The sequence below is a fragment of the Cherax quadricarinatus genome, chromosome 39 (genome assembly GCF_038502225.1).
Source record: "Cherax quadricarinatus isolate ZL_2023a chromosome 39, ASM3850222v1, whole genome shotgun sequence".
Taxonomy (NCBI): domain Eukaryota; kingdom Metazoa; phylum Arthropoda; class Malacostraca; order Decapoda; family Parastacidae; genus Cherax; species Cherax quadricarinatus.
Window position 1 is genome coordinate 10,182,209 of NC_091330.1, and position 20,094 is coordinate 10,202,302.

Below are 20,094 nucleotides of genomic sequence, written 5' to 3' on the forward strand. Positions count from 1 at the left end.
TGTGTCCCCATGTGGCTGCTGCTGTTATTATTGCTGGCTAAAAACTAGCTTCCACGTAGGAAAAAATCGCTCCCTTTTCCCGTTCTTCAGGAATTCACAGCCTCTTAAAACACAACACTAACAATAAATCATAGTATATTACTCGTGCTGTTTTTTTATATTGATGAAATGAGATTTCAGAGGGTAAACATTGCTATACATGGCAGCTTAGCGTTGATGTTGGCAACTCTGGAGGATAATAAGTTTTCACATCCGCAGCTGTTCCAGCCAGACCTAAAAACATCACTGCTATATTATTTTACCATGTTTTCTGCCGTGGTTATTACTTATTATTGTTATATTACGACGTATGCTTCTTTAAATGTACAGAGTAATGTTGGTAGGCTTTAGAGTGGTTCGTGGAAGCTGGGAGAGGCAGCCAGAGCATGATACTTCAACAAAGAGCTGACGGCACGCGCCGCACCGGACACGCGCCACCCACGGCACGAGCCGCACGTGTGTGTGTGGGGGCGGAGGTTCTCCCCGAATCCCGCTTTCTCATTGGCTGAATATTTGGCGGGAGGGATTGTGATTGGCGGGCTAACATGGGGTGGGAGGGGCTAATGCACGCGCGTAGGTCTTTCAGCCCAGACACGCGCAGACGCATTCCGTTACCGCCACGGTCGGTAGGGAGACATTGTCGCGCGCTAGAAAACGGCCAAAACGGCGGCAAGTTTGAAGTGACGAGGATAAAACCGTTATTACCCGCTAGTGTCTGAAAAATTAGATCGGTGGTGTGGGTGTGTTGGGCGCAGGATCTCTCTTGTGTGTTGAGGACTGTCCTCCCTGGCTGAGGAATTATGCTCTAGGAAGGACAGTGTCAAGCTAGTATAAGTACTTAGAGGCTAGAGGGGCGGCCATGTCGACGGAGGTGGCGGTCATGCAGAAGCCACTCAAGGTGGAGGTGCAGAGTCCACTGAAACCGGAGGTTCTGAAGCCCTCCAACGCCGCCAACCTACAAAATATCACCAACAGAGCGGTCAACATATCCGCGAAAATCCCTGTCATCACCAGCAAAATCACCTCCAGCTCCGTCACTAAGCTAACTGAGAGCTTCAGCAAAAACGGATTAGGGAAAGTCAACCTCAGGATTCAACCAGTCTCCTCCAAATGTACTGTGATCAAATCGTCTTCTCCCCAGAACACCAAATCTCCCTTGAAGCCTCTCACGCCCATCAGACCCTCTCCAACAACTAAGAACTCCATCACCTCCACCGTCTCCAACTCCATCACAAGATCCCCAACCTCTTCAGCTGTTACAACCCTTGTCAAAACGCCTACCTCCGTCGGTAAACATTTAGAGTCGTCGTCTCTATCTTCTCCTTTTCCTGTGTTCCTTTCGTCTCCTTCGTCGTCCCCGAGTCTAAGTTTGTCACCATCGAAGTGCAGAAGAAGAATTAGTTACTCAGACTCCGAAGTTCGTCTTCCAGTCTCCAGAAGAAATGCCAGAGAGCGAAACAGAGTCAAACAAGTAAGACCCACTGAAGCTCTTCTTGCTACTTCTTCATGATTGTCATTATTATTATTATTATTATTATTATTATTAATAATAATATAAGCAGATATTTCATTTGTTTTACCTATCAGTGTTGCTAGATATTGCTGCACACTGCTGAATTTAAAAATTTGAAGCTGTTATGACTCACGAAAACGTAATAACACGACTGCAAACGAGCCACGGAGCGGGTGGGGTTTGAACCCATGGCGAATGACTCTTAAAACTCAAGGCCAGTACGTAAACCACTGGGCCAGCTGGCCGAGTGACTCACTCACCATGGGTTCAGAACCCATCCGTGCCGTGGTCTAGAAGCTATTATCCTACCTAAGCTCATTTCAAAACCACATTCTATATCAGGTATATTACTATCCCCAGGATGATTCCAGAAGTCTATTATATAAATCATGTACCTACAATATGCACCTAGGTGAAGAGAGGTAACAGGTGTACAGAGGCACTTGCTCTAATCTCCGCCCGCCCAGAACTGGACTCGAGTTCTTTGGTTGTGAGCTGAAGGTACCAACAACTGAGATGTGAGCCCCCTTACTGTTAATTCTATTTCATAAAAGCATTAGGTACTAGCATTTTAGATAACTTTTAATATATATATAAATATATATATATATATATATATATATATATATATATATATATATATATATATATAAATATAAATATATATATATATATATATATATATATATATATATATATATATATATATATATATATATATATATATATATATATATATATAAGTCGTAACGAATAGGTAAAACTGGTCAATTAGCAAGAACTCATTTAGATATTAAGTCCTTTCTAAAATTTTCTCTTATACGTTTAAATTATAGTTTTTCATTTATGTTAATGTAAAAATTAATAATTTTGTACCAAAAGAAACTTGGAAAGCTTACCTAACCTTATTATAACAAGCGAAATTTAATTTAGCCTAATGCAACTAAATATATTTTAGATAAGTTTACAATAATTTAATAATAAACAAACACAATGAAATACATTTTTTTCGTTAGGTTCAGGAAGATTTTTGTGAAATTATTGCATACATAAATTTTCACTTGTCTTATTCGGCAAGAAGAGCTTTGCTATTTAAGCCAAAATCGCAATTTTACCTATTCGGCACGACACACACACACACACACACACACACACACACACACATATATATATATATATGTATATATATATATATATATATATATATATATATATATATATATATATATATATATATATATATATATATTTATTATCACACTGGCCGATTCCCACCAAGGCAGGGTGGCCCGAAAAAGAAAAACTTTCACCATCATTCACTCCATCACTGTCTTGCCAGAAGGGTGCTTTACACTACAGTTTTTAAACTGCAACATTAACACCCCTCCTATATAAATATATATATATATATATATATATATATATATATATATATATATATATATATATATATATATATATATATATATATATATATATATATTATACATATGATACCGATGGGGTACTAATGGAAATATGTATTATCAAGGAAAATCTGGGGTATCAAGGAATATGTGGGTATTAAGGAAAAAAAAACACTGAGGGGTAAAGGTTCGATTCTCATTGCAGTGTGCGCCAGACATACCAGTCTCGCTATCTGATTTTTCTCAATAGAACTGTTCCTTCTTACTCAGTTCAGTTTACAAAATAAGCTTTCATCTTATCTGAGCTCATCTCAAAGCAACACACTACCTGAGGTCTACCACCACACTCCAGGATACCAGCCACAACAGTCGGCTAGCACCCTCCAGGTGTCTATTTACTCCTACGTTCAGAGGGCAAACAGGTGAAAGGAGACTTGCCCCTACGTCTCGTCCTGCTCGAAAGACGAACCACTATGCAACTGTCACCTCAGCTTTTACTAGTTAGTCAAACTGGCTTTCTTAACCAAAGAAATTAAGCTGGTTTTTCAAGTGCTGCTCAACTTGTAACAATTACTCAATCTGTAACGCTCGCTCGTTAATCTTAGAAAATGTATTCCTTGTCTGTGGGAATCATTTGAGCTAGTAGCAACGAGGCGGTCAACGAGCACTAGCCGTTGAGTAAACACTGGCTGGCTCAACGCAACGGTATAATCAATACTTTGAGATATAACACTTAATCTACTCTCTCTCTCTCTCTCTCTCTCTCTCTCTCTCTCTCTCTCTCTCTCTCTCTCTCTCTCTCTCTCTCACACACACACACACACATCTTACATCAACGGGTGTTTCTAATCTTACTCTCATCCACCGGATTCTTCAGACTCGTGGGCACCGAAGGATATCGAGTGACCTCCTTCACCCCAGTTCTCCTCCTCTTCTTCTTCCAGGATAACTCCTTGGTTGTTCCTTAGAGAGAAGCTGCTGGTGTAAGTGTGTGTCTTGGTGATTGCCAGATTCCATGTTCCCGGCCATTCTTTGTTCTGTTGAGTGCTTCCATATTTCTTCTTTCCTTTTCCATCCTTGCATTCCCTCTTCTTCTTCTTCTTTCACTTCCTCTTCTTCCTCAGCTTCCTTGTTCTCCTGGTTTTTCTCCTCCTCATCCTCTACCTTCTCCTTCGCTTCGTCTTCTTTCTCTTCCTGTTTTCCTTCCCCTCCCATTTTCTTCATCCTCGTTTTCTTAATTCTCTTCCTATTATACCATACGTCTCCTCCTCTTTTTCCTGCTGTTTTTCATACTATCTTTACAACACATTTCTTTTTATTTTTTAATTGAAGTCAACCTTCTTTATTTGCTCCTATCCCTACTTGTGTATTTCTTATGTCTTCTTCACTTTCGTTCTTGTCTTCCATGTTTTTCTTCATTCCTGAGTTTGCCGGATTGTTTTGAGGCGTTCATCTGACGAGTTTGCTGATGTCCGTTGCTGGTTTTATTTAGGGAATTAATTTCGGGTTGGGAAAATACGCGCATTTTGATTTTTCACTTGTGGAAGACAGTTGTGTTTACCGTGGAAATGTAAGTCACTTTGTTTGCGTGTATGTCTGTCTAGTGTGTGTGTATGTGTGTGTGTGTGACAGTGTGTGTGTGTGTGTGTGTGTGTGTGTGTGTGTGTGTGTGTGTGTGTGTGTGTGTGTGTGTGTGTGTGTGTGTGTGTGTGTGTGCTCACCTTTATGTGGTTGCAGGGGTCGAGTTTCGGACTGTGTGCGAGCCCTTACCTAATTTCCACTTTCCTGTTTCTGTTGATAAAGAAATATAAAGTTTAGCTCTCGGTCCTCCCCTCTGAAGCTAAATCGGGCTGGTGTAGTTTTTTTCTAACACTTATTTCTAGGTTGATGAGCTGCACAGGGAAAATGTATCTTCAGTAAAGATAACCAAGTGTTGGACTTTTATCTTATTCCTCAACATGTCAGTAATGTATATTATTAATAATTATGGATCACCTGGGTTCATGTGTGCGTATTGGTGATACGTTCGGTGCAGTGTTTTCCTTCAGGTCTTCAGCTCTCATTTCTGCAGCCGTTTTCCTCCCAGATAATATATTGTTTCAGGCCTCTATCTTGCCTCCCAAGTTTTAACCCTGTAGGTGTCAAAGTCGCACTAAAAAAGCCAGAGTTTAGATTTCATAACTTGTGAGTGATTCCGCTTGCTTATTTTCGAATTTTTCAGTTGATGGGAATTTTCCCTGCTTTCTTGCTCTAAGATGAGGGGCTCTTGATCAAGGGAAATTGAGAAAGCTCTTTGCTCCCTCGGATCAAGTCATCTTTGTTCATAACACTTTCCCAAGTTACTACTACTGCTGCTACTGCTAATAATAATAATAATAATAATAATAATAATAATAATAATAATAATAATTCATTTCTGTATGTAGACGCCCTGCTCTTCTATCCTCTGTTCCTCTCCTTCATTCCCACCATTTCCTTCCCTTCAGTCACTCTTCTTGCCTTTTAATCACCCATCATTATTGCCCCTGTTCACTTTACTAATATCTTTCTTAAGGAACTGTCAATTATTTTGAAATCTGGTCTTGTAGACAATTGTTGTGTTAACAGCAAACAAATTAATATAAATGAGTGTTCAGAGAGCAGATAACTAACTAAAAATACATAATGGATTCAGAGTTGATTCTTGTGGTGCTCAATTCTTTCTTTCTATTTATTTAGTTTACGGAATGGACAGGGGAGCCAGCGGAAGGCGAAAGATATGTACGCTGAGAAGTGTATATCAATCAGCGTATATACACTGAGAGTTGATTTTTAACTTCTATTTTAGGTGATTAAAGGTATCTTGACTGGCTGTGGAGAGGTAACATGCAAACGTTGATAAGCCTCGTGTAGTCAACAAGCTTTAAAAACCAATTAACCAACCAGTCAGCGGAAACTTTGGTCAGATGACCAACAGCTCCGATGACCTGGTCACCATGTGACTAAAATCCGCGTTAGAAGTTTTCCAATATTTATGATGACAAACAAATTACCATCACAATTACTACTGACGTTATACAATGAGCATAATCTTCCTCGTTTTCTTTATTCCCGGTTACCTTTCAAACGATTTTTTCCATTCATTTTAGTAATGTAATAAAAAAAGGCACAATACCGTGACTGGTATTGTTTATTTTCTACTGCAAATGCTCCGTAATTTAAAAAAAATATGTTGCGAGGAACTTTACTGACTTTTTAAAACAAATATATATAGTGAGCACATCCATATATCAAAATGTTACAAGATAACACAGTAATATACATGATTATGTTTATACTTAAATCTCTTGTGTTTTTGGCTGTTATTCCAAACACTTATAATTGCTTCCAGGGTGTAATTACCTATTTGTAATGGCTGAAATATAGATCAGCTCATTGTGTACCCTCTTTCATGTTTAGTTTTTCACGTAATTCTTTACATTTTCTTTTGGGTGCAGTGTTTCGTGTCATCCAGAGGCACAGTCCAGCCTCCAGCACTTCTTCTGACCAAATATTTTCTTCAGTGTTCTCAGCGCTGCATAGTCTCTCGACTTGCAACTGTAGCCTCTTTGCTGTTTCTGTTGATGGTGCTAATTTCTTTACCAGGCTGAGGGACTTACCACTTCGAAGTATTTCTCCGAGGTTATTGGACTGATTGCATCAGGCCGAGTATGTTAAGAAGACACACTATGAGGGTCATGTCATTTTATTAAGATGTTCGAGAACTGATACAGTCCCAGGTGGACCAAACGCCTTCAAAATAAAATGCTATGAACTCATGTCGTGTCTTATTAACGTAACTATGTAAGTTTTCTTGTGGACTTCTAAGATTTTTATTTGTAGTTATCAAATGTCTTTTTCCACCCAAAATATATTAGTTTTGTTATTGATATTATTATTATTATTATTATTATTATTATTATTATTATTATTATTATTATTATTATTATTATTATTATTATTATTATTATTATTATTGTTGTTGTTAATTTATGCCTGAGAAAGTACTAAGCCATTAAGGTTACACAACGCAGGGGGGAACAGGAGGAAATTGGATTCGGTCTGATTCGATACTTTACACTGAAGGAATTCCGTCTAATACTTAGGTCAAGCAATCTATCTCTTCTTACTTCTAGCATCAAGTATTTAACAAACGTATGAAAGTTGTCAGTTTTTTTTTTTTTTTTTGAGTGCATGAGAGTTTGGTTCCTCTCTGGTGCACCGTTCTCCGGTAACTGCTCTTACGTTTGACGTGCATTCACATAGAGGATTATAGCGAGGTATAGATGATGTAATCAGTCCAATAACCTTGGAGAAATAGTTCGAGGTGGTCAGTCCCTCAGCCTGGTAAAGAGTTCAGCTGCGATACACGAATATTTTTAACACATTTACGTTTGACGTGCATTCACATAGAGGATTATAGCGAGGTATAGATGATGTAATCAGTCCAATAACCTTGGAGAAATAGTTCGAGGTGGTCAGTCCCTTCTTCAGAGTGCAGACATTGTACACTCCTTCTTCAGAGTGCAGACATTGTACACTCCTTCTTCAGAGTGCAGACACTGTACACTCCTTCTTCAGAGTGCAGACACTGTACACTCCTTCTTCAGAGTGCAGACACTGTACACTCCTTCTTCAGAGTGCAGACACTGTACACTCCTTCTTCAGAGTGCAGACACTGTACACTCCTTCTTCAGAGTGCAGACATTGTACACTCCTTCTTCAGAGTGCAGACACTGTACACTCCTTCTTCAGAGTGCAGACACTGTACACTCCTTCTTCAGAGTGCAGACATTGTACACTCCTTCTTCAGAGTGCAGACATTGTACACTCCTTCTTCAGAGTGCAGACATTGTACACTCCTTCTTCAGAGTGCAGACATTGTACACTCCTTCTTCAGAGTGCAGACATTGTACACTCCTTCTTCAGAGTGCAGACATTGTACACTCCTTCTTCAGAGTGCAGACATTGTACACTCCTTCTTCAGAGTGCAGACATTGTACACTCCTTCTTCAGAGTGCAGACATTGTACACTCCTTCTTCAGAGTGCAGACACTGTACACTCCTTCTTCAGAGTGCAGACACTGTACACTCCTTCTTCAGAGTGCAGACATTGTACACTCCTTCTTCAGAGTGCAGACATTGTACACTCCTTCTTCAGAGTGCAGACATTGTACACTCCTTCTTCAGAGTGCAGACATTGTACACTCCTTCTTCAGAGTGCAGACATTGTACACTCCTTCTTCAGAGTGCAGACATTGTACACTCCTTCTTCAGAGTGCAGACACTGTACACTCCTTCTTCTCAGCCTGGTAAAGAGTTCAGCTGCGATACACGAATATTTTTAACACATCGACACTGCACACTCCTTCTTCAGAGTGCAGACACTGTACACTCCTTCAGAGTGCAGACACTGCACACTCCTTCTTCAGAGTGCAGACACTGTACACTCCTTCATAGTGCAAACACTGTACACTCCTCCTTAAGAGTGTAGACATTCTACATTCCTCCTTAAGAGTGCAGACACTGTACATTCCTTCAAAGTGCAGACACTACACTCCTTCAGAGTGCAGACACTACACTCCTCCTTCAGAGTGCAGACACTGTACACTCCTTCAGAGTGCAGACACTGTACACTCCTTCAGAGTGCAGACACTGTACACTCCTTCAGAGTGCAGACACTGTACACTCCTTCAGAGTGCAGACACTGTACACTCCTCCTTCATAGTGCACACACTGTACACTCCTTAAGAGTGCAGACATTGTACATTCCTCCTTAAGAGTGTAGACACTGTACACTCATTCAGAATGCAGACACTGTACACTTCTCTTTAAGAGTGCAGACATTGTACATTCCTCCTTCAGATTGCAGACACTGTACACTCTTTCAGAGTGCAGACACTGTGCACTCCTCCTTCATAGTGCAGACACTGTACACTCCTCCTTAAGAGTGCAGACATTGTACACTCCTCCTTCAGAGTGCAAGCACTCTACATTCCTACTTCAGAGTGCAGACACTGTACACTCCTCCTTCAGAGTGCAGACACTGTACACTTCCTTCAGAGTGCAGACACTGTACACTTCCTTCAGAGTGCAGACACTGTACACTTCCTTCAGAGTGCAGACACTGTACACTCCTCCTTCAGAGTGCAGACACTGTACAAACCTTACACTGGTCATTTACAGATAACAGGAACAGAGCCTATTTTAAAACAGATACTTGTGATCCTCCCTTTGTAACTTAAGTCCGTCCTGACGCCTCTGTCAGCATGATTGCCGTCTCTTAGTTACGTAAAAAAAAAAAAGTTCCCCTACCTGTTTTAATTTAATTTCTCCTATGTATGGAATAGGTTATCCTAAGAGATAACAGTTCCCAAGTGGCAGTAGCTCCAGCTAGCCTGGAAGGAACCCTTCGAAGTTGCCATAGTCGATAAACCTTTATTGTTATACTTACGATGTCTTCATTGCCTCACCGAAGAGTCCCAGCTCAGGATGACAGATTTCAACGCTATGAGCCGCATTTTTCGCGACGGAATATTACCATGAAGCAGAGCATTGACTTCCACTGTGTAACTACCATGCAGAATAGCCTAGCAGAACACTGTTGATGTGCCTAATTTTGCTAAATAATAATAAAATATATTTTCGTTTTTGTAAATTACTCTTTGTAGAAGAGTCAGAGTCTGAAAGAGAAGTGTCAGAGTCGAGGAATATGTACTCAGGTCATCTCTCTCTCTCTCTCTCTCTCTCTCTCTCTCTCTCTCTCTCTCTCTTTCTTGGCTAATTTTCCTCGTAGTATCAAATTCCTCAATGGTGTCAGGAAGGAGGTTAGGTTAGGTAAGATTCATCAGGAAACAGGACAAGTGTTTCCTGACGCGATGACCCGCCACAGAAGCTTTTGGTCATCTGATCGAGGCCTTCCGCTGGCTTACCCCTCCACCCTTTTAAAAAACTGGTTAGGAAGGAGATTTTGTTGTTTACGTGATTTGCTTGGAAATTCTGTTATTGCCGACAAAGGATTTCCTCGGGGGTGAGGCTGAGAATCACCTAGAGTAGAGAACAGCATCCCCGGGATTAAACTGAGAAAGGTGTCCCCGGGGTGAAACTGAGAGCGGTATCACAGGAATAAGACAGAGAGCGGTATGCCAGAGGTGAGACTAAGCAGCATCCTGTGGATGAGACTAAGAGCAGCATCCCAGGAGGGAGGGGGGGGGGAGGGTGAGACTGAGAGTAATATTCCTTGGGTGAGGCTGAGAGCATTCCGGGAAGAGGCTGAAAACCATTTCAAGGCTAAGAGCATCATACCCAGGGTGAGGTTGCAAGCATCATCCCCAGGGTGAAGTTGCGAGCATCATCCCCAGGGTGAGGTTGCGAGCATCATCCCCGGGGTGAGACTGAAAGCATCATCCTCAGGGGAAGCAAGAGAGGACAGACAGACACACACACACACACACTCAACGGAAAAAAGGTCAAGGCAAACCGGACAAAGGAACCGGAAGGTTCCCCCGTCCTCCCCTTCCCCATCCCACCATCTCCCATTCCACCCCCTCCCATCCCCTCCCTCCCTCACCTCTGCTCCAGAACCCAGGGACGTATAAAGTAGATTAAATACCTTTACTGTCACTCGAACATCCTTGTCTGTGTTCTAATGTATAAGAAATCTCAGAGACAAGAATAAACAACTTAAGACTGAGAACTCTTAATCCAGCCTCAATTATCTTATATAAAGTTTTAAATTGAATTAAAAAGCAAGGTAAAGGAATTCAAAAGTAAAGTAACGCTACTGTCTGTTCACTGTTACACAGAGTTCGTCTGTTGCAGTGAGGAAAGATCCGTTTGTGGCTAGTTTCATGGTCATGGATCATTGTGGCCAGTTCCGTGGTCATGGATCGTTGTGGTTAGCTCCGTGGTCATGGATCATTGTGGCAGCTCCGTGGTCATGGATCACTGTGGCAAGCTCCGTGGTCATGGATCATTGTGGCAGCTCCGCGGTCATGGATCATTGTGGTTAGCTCCGTGGTCATGGATCACTGTGGCCAGCTCCGTGGTCATGGATCACTGTGGGAAGCTCCGTGGTTATGGATCACTGTGGCAAGCTCCGTGGTAATGGATCACTGAGGCAAGCTCCGTGGTGCTGGATCACTGTGGCAAGCTCCGCGGTCATGGATCATTGTGGCAAGCTCCGTGGTCATGGATCACTGTGGCTAGGTCCGTGGTCATGGATCACTGTGGAAGCTCCGTGGTCATGGCTCATTGTGGCAAGCTCCGTGGTTATGGATCACTGTGGCAAGCTCCGTGGTTATGGATCACTGTGGCAAGCTCCGTGGTCATGGATCATTGTGGCAAGCTCCGTGGTCATGGATCATTGTGGCAAGCTCCGTGGTCATGGATCACTGTGGCAAGCTCCGTGGTCATGGCTCATTGTGGCAAGCTCCGTGGTTATGGATCATTGTGGCAGCTCCGTGGTTATGGATCACTGTGGCAAGCTCCGTGGTCATGGATCATTGTGGCAAGCTCCGTGGTCATGGATCACTGTGGCAAGCTCCGTGGTCATGGATCACTGTGGCAAGCTCCGTGGTCATGGATCATTGTGGCAGCTCCGTGGTCATGGATCACTGTGGCTAGGTCCGTGGTCATGGATCACTGTGGAAGCTCCGTGGTCATGGATCACTGTGGCCAGCTCCGTGGTCATGGATCACTGTGGCAAGCTCCGTGGTCATGGATCATTGTGGCAAGCTCCGTGGTCATGGATCTTTGTGGCCAGCTCCGTGGTCATGGATCATTGTTGCCAGCTCCGTGGTCATGGATCACTGTGGCCAGCTCCGTGGTCATGGATCATTGTGGCCAGCTCCGTGGTCATGGATCTTTGTGGCCAGCTCCGTGGTGTGATGAATGGTTTTGAAAACCGACAAGTTGAAGAATTGAGACACTTATGCAACACATGGGAATCTTTATTGAAGAAACGTTTCGCCACACAGTGGCTTCATCAGTCCAATACAAAGTAGAAATGGGTAAAGAGAGTAGAAGTTTTGAGGTAATCAGTCCCTCAACCTGGAATCGATGTGTTCAGTCCATCACTCTTGTAGGAAGTGCAGCACAGGGCCAGAGAGGTGGCTTATATACTGCGGTGAGATGAGTCCAAGCAGGAGGAGGCGGGATCACAGTGGGACCTGCCACTAGTGTAAGTAGGTCGTCGTCCAAAGGTTGGGCAAGCGTTGAAGTCTTTGTACCAAGATCCCATGATGTTGAGGGACTGATTACCTCATACTCCTCCTCTCCTTAAACCTTCTGCTTTGTATTGGACTGATGAAGCCACTGTGTGGCGAAACGTTTCCTGAATAAAGATTCCCATATGTTGCATAAGTGTCTCAATCTTCAACTTGTCGGTTTTCCAAAGCATTCATCACACTCGGGAGTTTGTTCCACTCATCCACACTATTGCCAAACAAGTGCTTTCCTATATCCTTCTTGATTCTGAATTTTTCCAATTTAAAGTCATTGCTGCGAGTCCTGTCTATGTTAGATTTTTTTTAGCACGCTATTTACATCCCCTTTATTAATTCCTGTTTTCCATTTATACACCTCGACCATATCCCCCCCCCCCTAATTCTACGTCTTTCTAGAGAGTGCAGATTCAGGGCCCTTAGTCTATCCTCATAGGGAAGATTTCTGATACATGGGATCAACTTTGTCATCCTCCTTTGTACGCTTTCCAGTGCCTATATATATCCATTCTGTAATACGGTAACCAAAACTGTGCAGCATAATCTAAATGAGGCCTAACCAAAGATATATAGAGTTGAAGAACAACCTGAGGACTTCTATTCTTTATACTTCTTGATATGAAGCCAAGAATTCTGTTAGCTTTACTGCGAACGCTGATGCACTGTTGTCTTGGTTTTAGATTACTACTAACCAGAACTCCTAAATCCTTTTCGCAATCCGTAATATTAAGATCTACATTATTTAGTTTATATGTGGCATGGTTATTCTCCTTTCCAACATTTAGAACTTTATCATTTGTCTATATTAAACTGCATCTGCCACTTATCCGACCACTGCATGAGTCTATTCAAATCATCCTGGAGTGCTCTAATGTCCTCATTAGAATGAATTGGACGGCCTATTTTGATGTCATCAGCAAATTTGCTTATGTCGCTATTTATTCCCTCATCTATGTCGTTTATGTAGATTGTGAACAACAAGGGGCCCAACACTGACTCCTGTGGAACACCGCTTGCGACGTGCCCCCATTCTGATTTCTTTTCATTTATGCAAATTCTCTGCTGCCTATTCGTCAACCATGCCTCAACCCAGGAAAAAAATTTCTATTCCGTGTGCCTTAAGTTTCCTCAATAGCCTCTGATGTGGAACTCTATCGAAAGCCTTATTGAAGTCCATATACACAATATCATATTCAATACCATGATCTACCTCCTCAAACACCTTAGTGAAGAAAGTTAGTAAATTTGTAAGACAGGAACGCCCCTTTGTAAAACCGTGCTGAGATTCATCAATCAATTTATGTCTTTCGAGAAGGCTACGAATTGCTTCGGCAATTATTGATTCCATAAATTTTCCCACTATGGAGGTAAGGATTACTGGTCTATAGTTCGAAGCTAAGGACATATCACCTGCCTTGTAAATAGGTATTACGTTTTCCATTTATCAGGCACTATACCAATTTGTAATATGTTGAAAAGATTAGCCAAAGGTATATTAAGTTCCTCTTTACATTCCTTTAACACCCTTGCAAACAGTTCATCAGGGCTTGGGGATTTGTTAGGTTTTAATTTCTCTATTTGTCTGAGAACCATATCACTAGTTACCGCAATCGTGCATGGATCACTGTGGCCAGCTCCGTGGTCACGGATCACTGTGGCCAGCTCCGTGGTCATGGATCACTGTGGTTAGCTCAGTGGTCATGGATCATTGTGACCAGCTCCGTGCCATGGATCATTGTGGCCAGCTCCGTGGCCATGGATCATTGTGGGCAGTTCCGTTGTCATGGATCACTGTGGCCAGCTCCGTGGTCATGGATGATTGTGGCCACCTCCGTGGTCATGGATTACTGTGGCCAGTTCCGTGGTCATGGGTCACTGTGGCCAGCTCCGTGACCATGGATCACTGTGGCTAGCTTTGTGACCATGGATCATTGCGGCCAGCTTCGAGGCTATGGATCATTGTGGCCACCTCCGCGACCGTGGATCACGGCGGCCAGGTTCGTGGCCATGGATAACTTTGGCCAGCTCCGTGGCCATGGATCACTGTGGCCAGCTCCGTGGTCATTGATCACTGTGGCCAGCTCCGTGGCCATGGATAATTGTGGGCAGCTCCGTGGTCATGGATCACTGTGGCCAGCTCCTTGATCATGGATCACTGTGGCCAGCTCCGTGGTCATGGATTACTGTGGCCAGTTCCGTGGTCATGGATCACTGTGGCCAGCTCCGTGGCCATGGATCACTGTGACCAGTTTCGTGACCATGGATCATTGTGGCCAGCTCCGAGGATATGGATCATTGTGGCCACCTCCGCGACCATGGATCACGATGGAGAGCTCCGTGACCATAGATCACTGTGGCCAGCTCCGTGGCCATGGATCATTGTGGCCAGCTCGGTGACCATGGATCACTGTGGCCAGCTCCGTGGCCATGGATCATTGTGGCCAGCTCCGTGACCATGGATCACTGTGGCCAGCTCGGTGACCATGGATCACTGTGGCCAGCTCGGTGACCATGGATCACTGTGGCCAGCTCGGTGACCATGGATCACTGTGGCCAGCTCCGTGGCCATGAATCACTGTGGCCAGCTCCGTGGCCACGAATCACTGTGGCCAGCTCCGTGGCCACGAATCACTGTGGCCAGCTCCGTGGCCATGGATCACTGTGGCCAGCTCCGTGGCCATGAATCACTGTGGTATGACGTATGGTGTAAGAAACATTATCAATAAAAGATGGCATTACACTTCACTTGTCTCTCTTATCCCACAATTCTTGGTGCGGGAACATGTTTCATCTCGTTTATTGCCTCTGGGGGTCGCTGCCCCCCCCTCTGAATATACAAAACATTTAAGTTTGTCAATAGTTATTTTCGTGAGTGGCTACTGTTATTTGTTATTATTATTATATTGTTTGTTATGATAAAAGTGTGTCTTGAGCTGATGGATTTTTTTTTAGCAGTCAGGGATTCGTCTCCCTCAGCCTGTGTCTTTCCTGGTTCTGATGTGGAGGTTCGAGTCACCGTCCGCTAATGGAGGCTTGGTCTCTGATCGGTCAGGCTATTGGCGTTCGGCACTGGTTTTGGTGAAATGAAAATGCTGTTTTTGTTTCCCCTCCGTTCCTTGATCCATCTCTTTTCTTGTTATCGTCTCCTTCAGACTCTCTTTTTAATATCTGTTACCTACTTCCTCTCTCATTTCAGTCCTCTTCTCTCTCTCTCTCTCTCTCTCTCTCTCTCTCTCTCTCTCTCTCTCTCTCTCTCTCTCTCTCTCTCTCTCTCTCTCTCTCTCTCTCTCTCTCTCTCTCTCAACTAATATCATCGACAGGGTCAATCACATAATTTTCATATTCCTGTTTCTCTTTGAGATTTACACAGGCATTCAAAAAGCTGTCTTTGTTGTTTAAAGTCTTAAGCCCCGTTTGCTAGCAGAGCAACGGTGTAACAATGCCAGTATGGCTTCAGCTCTTGTATCAAGGAAGACTTCGTTGTGTTGCCAAGAGGCTCAAATATCAACATCAACACGTGGGTTAAAGTCTCCTCTCTCTTTCTTTCTCTCTCCATTAATTCTCAACAACCTTCATATAAATTATAAGGACTCTTGTTGTTTGTCTTTCACTTCTTTCTTATGCACAAAATTTGCCCATTGACTGTGTCTCAACTTTTGTGTTTGCCAAGCAAGTTACTGTCGTGATGAACTATTAACCTTGCATCTTCTTCTCTTCCCTCTCTTCCGTCTTCTCATCTCCTATCTGTTGTTATACTAGGTTTCAATTTGCAGCTGCTGGTCTAATAAAATTCACCTAAGCATTGGCTTCCTTCCACTGTGACCTGCAGTGTCGCTACAGTGGGGCCCATGCGAACCTGCCTAGTGTGTTAAGAACTACACCTAGCTGGGCGACCCTTATCTGGCCGGCATGGTGCAGTTAGAGCATCAGCCTCCTAGTATCAAGGCTGTCTCGTCATGGATTCCAAATCCACCTGTTCCGTGAGCTGTTCGCAATCGTAATTTCTTAAGTCAACGATGTTGTGGATGAAATGATACAAGTGTTGACACTTTACTGGATACGGTTCAGTCCTGGAGACCTATGTCTCTCCAAATGAAACCTATCCAAATACAGAGTCAGAAAGAGTCACCTATCCAAATACAGAGTCAGAAAGAGTCCTAAATATTTGCTTTAAAGGCTGGTAGATCTTAGAGGGAAAAATCTGGACTGATTTCTGGTCTTTGTCTTTTTTCTGTGGAAGAAACTGGTAAAGTTGAAATACTGGCTGTTATGCAAGTTTGTCCTGTCATCCGTAATGTCGGTATCATTACATTCTAACTTCAGCTTATCTAGTGCTCGCAGCAGAAGTGTTTCTCCCTCCTGTCTTCCGTTACTTGACCTCTCTTCACGTTCCACATAAGTTGGTTGTGCTTCAAGGTCGTTTGTTTTCTCCTCTATTCTCTTCTCTCTATCTTTTTTTTTTTTGTTTACAAGTATCTCGCGTTATCATTTTTCGTTGCTGTTATTTCTGTTTCCTACCCCTTCAAGGGAGGTCCAACAGGGCGTTATATAACCTCTCTCTCTCTCTCGTTCACGGATATCGTAGGACTTTTGTTGCAAATGGTTTAGAAAACCGACAAGTTGAAGAATTTCACATTTATGCAACATTTCGTTTCGCTAGTCAGTGGCTTCTTCAGTCCAATACAGAGAAGAATGGTGGAAGATGGAGAGGAGTTTGAGGTAATCAGTCCCTAATACTGGAGTCGATGTGTTCCGTCCATCAATATTCACTCCATCTCAAGATGGAATGAGACTGATTACCTCAAAATCCTTTTCATCTTCCACCCTTCTCTGTAATGGACTGAAGAAGTCACTGGCCAGCGAAACGCTTCTTTAGTAATGATACCCAAATGCTGCACAAGTGTCTCATTTTTCATCGTAGGAGTTCGCTGGATTCTACCTGAGCATGACTACTCATTTTATTTCCCTCTCGTTCACAGATATCGTAGAGGTTTGCTAGGGTCTACCTAAGCATGATCACTCGTTCTACCTCCCTCTCGTACACACAGGTGTCGCAGGGGTTCGCCATTCTTCGCCAGCACGTTCCTCAGGCCGCCCGCAAGAAGAAGCTGAGCAAAGTGGAGACTCTGCGTTGTGCCGTGGACTACATCCGTGGTCTCCAGCTGCTCCTGGACGACCACCCGCCGACCACCCAGCCACCCTCACTCGTGCCCACCCCAGTCGCCACCCACCTCCACCAACACCATCTCCAGCACCATCACCATCAGCAGCAGCAGCTGCTGCATCAACATCCCCAGGTGTTCTTGCAGGCCCACCCTGCTATAGAGTCGCATATCCTGAAGCTTCCTGTGGTGGATGAGACCTTCCAGTCACCAGCCTCCCTCAGGTGAGTTCCCCACCACGGTGTATTGTCTTGCAAACTCTGTTTTCAGAGGATTTTTGTCGACGTCGGTGGCTGGGAAATGTATCCCGTGTGCTTTTTACCCGTGTGGTGTGTGTGTGTGTGTGTGTGTGTGTGTGTGTGTTTATTGAGACTTAAATAATAGTAGTCAGAGTGTAACACACCCCCAGACTCGTGGATTTTGTTGTGTTTATATGTAAATATATGTACCGATTTTGCAGCTTCCTAGTGATAAATTCTCTTCCTTCATGCTGAAGATGTTTTGTCTTAGATTTCCTTGGTTCATTTGTGAGTTTAGTTTCCATTTTCCCTTTCTCCTGCTTCCACACTTTGCAGATTCTTTATTTACTTTCTCATTTTCGTTTCTAGGAATTTTGAATGTTGTGAACATGTGAACGTATTTTTTCCCCTCAAGGGAGGTTCCTTGATGCTGGTAAGGGGCTCTTGATCTAGGGAATTGGGTCTGTGCTCCAGTTGCCTGAATGCCTTCCATTCCCAACACTCCCCCACTCCATGAGCTATATATTCATTAAGGGGTTAACGCTCCCCATGAGAATAACATATTTTTTTCATCTGTGCTGAAACTGAATTTTTTTTAATGTATTTCAGGAATTAATTCTTAATTCCTGAAATACATATTCCAGCAGGATTCTCTATCGTATGTTGCTCTTTTCCGGTCGGGAAATTGATCCCTAGACCTTGGTAGTGAGAGCCGCGACTCTCACCTCTCATCCATGGCTTACATCGTGGATAATACCCTCAGAGACACCCTGTTGAGAGTCATGATTGGTGTTCGTTTATTTACTAGCGCTGCATACATATGGTACATATGCAATGTGGGGAAGACTTTTGTTATTGGTCGGTGTTGCGTCTTTATTCAGTATATACTTCATGTGACTTCATCCTGCGTCTGAGAGTTCCGGTGTTGAGTTACTTGCTACAGTTACTTCTATTTATATATGCTGTTTTTTATACAGCAGCTGCTTCCCTCTTAGTGATGTTGATATTACTCTCTCTCTCTCTCTCTCTCTCTCTCTCTCTCGCTCACACACAGTATTTTTTTTTTACACAGGGTTTTACAAGGTTAAGGTTCTTATCTTTGTTTACAAGCTAAGAGCTGTTACTGATAATAATCTCTCTCTTTTGTAGTACTGTCACTGCTCTCTCTCTCTCTCTCTTGTAGTACTGTCACTGCTTTCTCTCTCTCTCTCTCTCTCCCTCTCTTTATCCGGTGGTTCTGGTATTACTGTCCATCTCTACGATGTAGTACTGGTATAATGCTCTTAGTGTCTCCTTCCGTGTTTATCACACACACACACACACATACACACACACACACACGCATCTATTAACTCATATTCACGCTAAAACTTGGAGCAAAACGCGACAATCAATTTACAATTGGAGGTCAGGTTTCGCCTCGCCTTTGTGACAACACTGCTCTCACCAACTCATTTCCTCTTTGCTCACTGCGTCTGAAGTCTTCATATGATGTAGTGCAGTAGTCTTTGTCAACAGCGATTTTCTGCTCTATAAATCGTTGTAACGTCTCATTTTTCTTCCGTAGATACGATGGTGTTGCTGGAGCCTTTCTGAGGACCTCTCCATCGGATTCTGAAGAAGGACAGTCCCCCGCGCACACCTTTTACAACGACAAACTGTCGTCTTCAACCACCTCGCCGTCTTCATCGTCGTCCTCCTCCCTGGGCGTGGGCGTGGGCGTCATCAAGAGCGAGGGTGAGGAGACGAGGAACTACGGCCGGGAGGAACAAGACCTGCTGGAAGCCTTGGCATGGTGGCAGCACAATATCCAACCATAGGGTAGGAGTGCGGGCGTTTGAATGGGCATGCGGACGTTTGGATGGGCGTGTGGGCGCTTCGATGGGCGTGTGGGCGTTTGAATGGGCGTGCGGGCGTTTGAATGGGCGTGCGGGCGTTTCGATGGGCGTGTGGATTCTCAACTGATCTGTGGAACGACTATGGGAGTACAAGTGAATAAGAAAAGTGCTCATATAAACACACGACTCAAAATACAAACGCAGCTGTTACAAAACTTAAGGAAAACTTACGAAACACTTCACGAAAAAAAATATAAACAAAAAAAATTGTGACTTATCCTCCAGAAAAAAAAAACTGGCGTTGAAAAATTCCGATGAGTGAAATACATTGGTGTGAAAAAAAACAAAATATTTCACAGTTCCTAAACGATATTGTAATTACAATACAAAAAATCCCCAGGAAACTTGCACTGCCTGACTTCAAAAAAAAAAAAGATATAATGAGAGCTCACTCACTCTTGTAAGTGAATGTGATCACATTCACTTAGCGTTTTCTGACAAGAGACAAACATTTATGTAAAACATTCATTTTTCTCATCAAGTTTCGCTAGTAAATACTGTGTTTCGGACTAGAAATTCAGAAGACTCTTACTGGAACAACGTCTCGCTCTGCGCAGAGCGAACATATTGCCTCCATACAGCTCTACGCAGAGCG

The 20,094-nt window shown here is 43.3% G+C and overlaps 1 protein-coding gene across 1 annotated transcript; it reads left to right on the plus strand.

The window, feature by feature from the left end:
• Positions 1 to 646: 646 nt before the first annotated feature.
• LOC128696223 (uncharacterized) lies at positions 647 to 19,881 on the plus strand. Its single transcript, XM_053787348.2, has 3 exons — positions 647 to 1,510; positions 17,249 to 17,586; positions 19,169 to 19,881. Exons 1-3 carry the CDS (start codon positions 899 to 901, stop codon positions 19,419 to 19,421), a joined length of 1,203 nt encoding a protein of 400 aa, XP_053643323.2. The 5' UTR covers positions 647 to 898; the 3' UTR covers positions 19,422 to 19,881.
• The last annotated feature ends 213 nt before the right edge of the window (positions 19,882 to 20,094 follow it).